The 5,732-nt window shown below is 41.3% G+C and overlaps 1 protein-coding gene across 2 annotated transcripts; it reads right to left on the reverse strand.

Annotated features, from left to right (window-relative positions):
* Positions 1 to 1,170: 1,170 nt before the first annotated feature.
* zfp36l2 (zinc finger protein 36, C3H type-like 2) lies at positions 1,171 to 3,725 on the reverse strand. 2 transcript variants are annotated; one of them, XM_076999719.1, is made up of 2 exons: positions 3,421 to 3,725; positions 1,171 to 3,159 (listed from the first exon to the last, which is right to left on the reverse strand). In XM_076999719.1, the coding sequence occupies exons 1-2, from the start codon at positions 3,469 to 3,471 to the stop codon at positions 2,008 to 2,010; spliced, it is 1,203 nt and encodes a 400-aa protein (XP_076855834.1). In that variant the 5' UTR covers positions 3,472 to 3,725; the 3' UTR covers positions 1,171 to 2,007. The 2 variants fall into 2 exon arrangements, with proteins under 2 accessions (XP_076855834.1, XP_076855835.1); XM_076999720.1 differs by having other exon boundaries at positions 1,171 to 3,156; positions 3,421 to 3,724.
* Between the last annotated feature and the right edge of the window lie 2,007 nt (positions 3,726 to 5,732).

The raw sequence follows: 5,732 nt of genomic DNA on the forward strand, positions 1-5,732 counted from the left end.
AAAATCCTTAAGCGTGCACAAAATAAAACAGCATTCATAGGTTGTTCAGTTGCAAATATTTGACAACATTCTTATCTTTGATCAAACCAAACCCCCAGTGTTCACAGTCTAGCTGCTTTCCTTTAATTGCTTTCTGCTGTGATGAACTGACTCTAGGAACCTACATTCTGGAGTTAGTATTAAGACATTAATGCTTTCTGTCTTTTTATTCTCATTTGGTAGTAAAAGAGAGCAAGCATTTGATCTTGTTTATAAAACATTCAAGACAGGAACTATAATAAAACTATGTAACTATATTTTGTTTACTTATTTGATTAATTTAGAATCTGTGAAATTATGTGATTATCACAGATGAATGAGACCCCCCTACCCCCATTCAAAGTGGACCAGTACGGCTTTCTCTCCCTTTTGAAACTTCACCAAACTCAAGATTGGGACAACTGTTATTCTCCAAGATAGGCATGAGAAAAGGGAGAAAGACTGAGAGCAGTGAATGGTCAATCATTTACAGTTGCAGGGCAGAGCTGTGTTGAGCAGACTTCTAGGGCCCTGTCCCAACACTAGACCACACCCCTTCTGTCTCCTTAAAGAAATACTCCACTCCACATTTTCCTTGAAAATGTATCTTTATTAGAATATCCTTGTAAAATATTCAAAGTACAAATTTATGTCCCACACAAAAGCCGCATATACAATCCCTTATAACTGAAGCTGACTTTTCTTTACATTCAACAGTTTTTACTTCCAATCTAAGTAGTCCATCTGATATCTAACTATATTATACAACACATTTCAAAGTCATTCCCCGACCAGCAAGTTTAGAGATCTACACCTCATAGTCAAAGGCCAAACAGTAGACCTACATAGTCTTTATTACAAGGAATGGTGTTCATAACAATCTAATAAAATAATTAGCAAAACTGATGGAAAAAGCTTTTAAATGGTCTAAAGTCAACATATTCTGATCTAACTAAACACAAGCTACATTCAACTGAATTTTCTTGACATATGCACTAAACCAAAATGCTTAACTAGGTTGATCTGCCATATGTGAGATTGTTTACACCATAGGCGTACATTAGGAAGTGAATATCACGATAAGGGACTGCTACATTCTCTGGCACTTGACTGAAATAGTGCAACTATGTGCAAAACGTCTTTTTTTGTGTGTGTGTCTCTGTCTCTGTCTCTCACTTTGTTTCTTTTTTTTGGTTGTCCATATTGTTGCTATTGTTAAAACAAAAGTGATGGTTCCAACTGTGAAACACTCGTTCATAGTTTATATATTATACAATTAAAGGACTCTACATTCTATACAAATCAAATGCCCAGAGATCCTCTGTCCTCATCCCCTCCCAAAAAACCAGATACTCCCACTCTAACACATGTAGTAAACAGAACTGAAATAAATAGCATACAATTATAAATTATTTACTTATTTACAGCAAAATACTCAAAATATAACAAAAAAATATATTATTGTGAGAAAAGAAAACAAGTGTTTCCAGATTAACAATGGAGATCATAATTTAAAAAAGGAATACAGTTGTATTGCTTTAGACTTGATAAATATCATATGGACTTGATTTATCCATGAAGGCTATACTTTTCACATGACAATAAATAAGTTAAATAGATTTCATAGCATGTTGCAAAATGCAATGATACCACTTAAACCGCATCTGCAGTGACATTCCATCACCAGCTCGAGGGCCCATCATCACAAATGCTGTTCTTTCTTACTTACACCACATCGTGGCACTGTGAAACATTTACAGAAGCTGGAATAAACGTTTTCCCTAGCTAGTTTATCGGCTAAACAAAAGCCCTTGATTATATCTATATAAAGGCACCTTCTTGTTAATTTGTTGGTTTGGGAAAAAAACAAAACTTAAGATTAATGTGACCTGCTTGACCAAACACCCTTTGAAATCCCAACATAATAATAATAATAATAATAATAATAATAATAATAATAATAATAATAATAATAATAATAATAATAATTCAGTCGTCTGAAATCGACAGCCTGCTGAAGATTGGCAAACGTCTGTTAGAATCCAGGTTTGGTGACTCGGAACCACTGATTGTGCCAGACGAGCAGCAGGACCCACTCACGAGGCTCTCCGGGTCGGAGAGGGACTCCAGCGGGCTCGGAGGAGAATCAAATACCGGCGACTCGGAGAAAGAGCGCACGGGTGGCAAATGGCTCATTTTGAAAGGAGGCGATGGGGGACAGGCACTGGGCTGGATGTTGCTGTACAAGGCACTGCTGCTGAAAGCACTTTGGGCATGTGGGATCAAGGGGGCGAGAAACGCCTTCAGGTCTTGCTCGGGGAAGCTGAAGGCGCTGAGACACGAGGCGGGAGCGAGCGCGTCCTCGAGGAACCTGAGGGAACAGGTGGGTGGAGGTGGTGGAGGTGTACGGGACACGGGGCTCTGGGACACCGCAGCCTCCACCTCGTGGCAGCTGGAGAACCCCGAGAAACTCAGGCTATGGTGCAACTTTGGCCTTTCCCTTTGGGACAGAAACGGATTCGTCTCCTTTTCCGCCAAGACTCCAATTTCCCGTTTGAGTCTAATTTGTCCGTGTGGGCCGACGGTGCTGGTCACGGCTCTGCGCTCGTCCACGTTATGAATGAAGTGACACCGGGGCCCATACGGACAGAACCCAATAGTGTGGAATGTGCGGCACGGCTCGGTCTTGTACTTAGGATGTCGAGAAAGGTTCCTCAATTCGTGATATCCGTGGGCAAACTGGCACTTTTCCCCATATTTACACGAGCCGTTTTCTTCAAAAGGTCTACACAGTTCGGTTTTGTATCGGGTGGAGTTGATCTGTGAGCCCGGTTTGGGTTGAAACATCTCCTGAAGTTGTTGGCTGCGTTCTCCGGTCTCGCTAAACGCACGGCTGCGAAACTTGTTTTCTTTATTCATGTATGCTGGTGTAGGACTCTCCTTGCCGCTATTACATGGAGAAGAAACTTGGACCTTGGTACCACTGATGGAGTCCATGTGGCTGGCCGAGCTGCTCCGGAAATAGCCGGGCGCGTTGGACCTGTTGTTGTTCGTATTGGAGGTTCCGAGGGGTATCCCTATAGTTCTCCTGTCCAGCATGTTGTTGAGGTGGATCGCATTAGAGCACTGGGTCTTCTCCTGCTGAAAAGAAGCAAACCCGGTGAATCAATCGTGTATTATTTGCTATAATAGAGTTCTACTAACATAGTAGAACTTTATCAACATATCAACGCGTCGCTCTGAAGTTTCTAACGTTTCAAAGTGGCCTTCACTGACACGAAGGATAATTAAAGAAGATATATATATATATATATATATATATATATATATATATATATATATATATATATATATATATATATATATATATATATATATATATTCTATGAGGTTTTTACTTACCCTGTAAAATAGGTCAAAGTCGTAAATTGAAGAGAGTACTGAAGCAGACATTTTCTTCAGTGAGTTCCAGCTCAAAAAGACTTGATGGACCAAGTAGGATCCTTGTGCGCGGTAGAACTTCCACGGATGATCTACTGCGATACTGCGATTCTATTCGGGTAAACGCGAATAACCCAGCCTGGTCTGCCTGGCTGTTCTGTTCTGTTTGGTGGCGGGTTAGCCTCGGGTTTAGGGAGTGTGTTGTATCGGTGAGGTCTGCACATGTGTATAAATCCCTTACATCTGCTGGAGGGGAGGCGCTTGAGAAGTTTGTGCCGTGGCGCTTGAGAAGTTTGTGTCGTTCGGATCGTTAACTCCCACGTAACGTCAGAACCGTCCAGTTTGCTGCTAACTTTCCATGTCAGTCACGTCGTGCAAACACATTTATGGTGCTTGGAATCTGATTTCTTTTATTAAAAGTGACTTTGTCTCAAGTGACTTTGTCGTTTTGGTAACCGAACTATGAATGTAGATCATGTTCGGTACCGTTTGCCATTACATATTTCACCCAACACTGCTGTAACACAGTTCTAATGTCATAACATGGTCACATTTTCTTTGATGTTTTTATTTATACCATAATAACATGAATTATACACCACTAAAAGTGTCGCAACACTTCACCGTGGTATTTACAAAAATAAATAAATAAATAAAACTAACGCAGGCTAACAGCGCCCTCTAATGCTATTTCGTGTAATTAATAATCGTCAAAACTGTTCGGGTTGAAATTTTAAAAGACTCATTTTGCCTGTTAGCTAATTCTATCCCACAAATCGAAACTATTATGTAACTGCATGAAAAGCAATAGTTAGACCATTGATACTCTCTCAGCTCACCCACTCCCTTATTATATAGTTGTGGAACTCACCTAAAATAACCACGTAGCCTATTACATAAACATAGTAGGACACGTGTCTTATAATGTTTAAAGGTCCCCTCGAAGTGCACATAATCAAGTTAAATACAAATAATTTTATAAATACTTGGTGTAAACACTGCTGGTCGTAAAAGTGGTGCAGGAGTGAGATGGAGTGAGAAGTGTGCACTCATAAGTGAAGTGAGAAATTTGCCCAGTTCAGAGTCTGTTTGTAGGATTCAGGCACAGAAGCGATTTAAATTTGCTCCATGTTACAATTTAGTGAAATTCCCATTGCCATAAATTGGCAGTTTCTGTTACTGCCTTTGACGGCACTGTCATCCTGTCTGTAGGACGTTGGGCTCACAGGTTATGTAATGTGTTGCATCAGATACGGTGCAGTCTCATATTGCACGATTCATCTCCTCGTTTAAGCCAAGCATTAGCTCCTCAACAGAGGGACAAACAGAGGCAAATGAGTGGCTAGACAAATAAACAGTTTCATAACAGAGCAGAAAGTGACAGAACACAAATCACACAGGATGCAGAGATTGGCTGCAAACCCTCAATTTGGTGTTTTAAATTACACTGTTAGAGGGGTTTCTTTTTCGTATATATAGCTTTAAAAAAAAGACACACAGGCCAAAGACCTGGCATGGGTCATAGACAGCCATATTATACCGCCCCCTCCAAAACAAGAAAACTCTCAAACAAACTTTATCCACAGTAACCACTCATCCATTACACAGACTACGCATTGCACTGAGACTCTCTGATCATTCCAAAACATTACATCATTGCTCAAAGAGGGAACATGGCTACTATAGCCAGCATGGCTGCCAAGACGTCTGCGCTGCACTGCACACTGCCTGCTCTGTGATGTCCACAGAAGGTTTCCAAGGCGACCGTTTGGTATAGAGGGCATCCCACAAAGGAAGGGCCTTTTCCGCTCGCTGCGAAGCATGCTAATGCCGTGGTGTACACACACACACACACACACACACACACACACACACACACACACAGCACTGCATGGCACAATGGTCCTGAACAGCTGTGACGTCCAACCTCAAGGAGCCTGGCGTTCTCCTGAGTTCACTGCAGTGGGAGTATAACATGACTGTGCTCATACACTGACGTGCTTTGCTTTTCATGCTTCTAACACCTCTCTCAACACCACTGCCCGGTTTCCATAGTTCTTGGGTCCTGCCAGTTCCAGACAGCAAGAAGAAACGAGGGGAGCTCAAACAGCACAGTCTGGGACAGGAGGTCATGTTTTCTGCAACGATGCGTTCCACGTAGCTGCATTTGTGTGCCAAGTACCCCAGTGGCCTCAATTTTATTTCTCTTTTAAAGAATTTGTCCTTTTAAAATCTCTAGGATACACGGATTGTAAAATTTCACTCCAGATCTA

This window comes from Brachyhypopomus gauderio, chromosome 3 (genome assembly GCF_052324685.1).
Source record: "Brachyhypopomus gauderio isolate BG-103 chromosome 3, BGAUD_0.2, whole genome shotgun sequence".
Taxonomy (NCBI): Eukaryota; Metazoa; Chordata; class Actinopteri; order Gymnotiformes; family Hypopomidae; genus Brachyhypopomus; species Brachyhypopomus gauderio.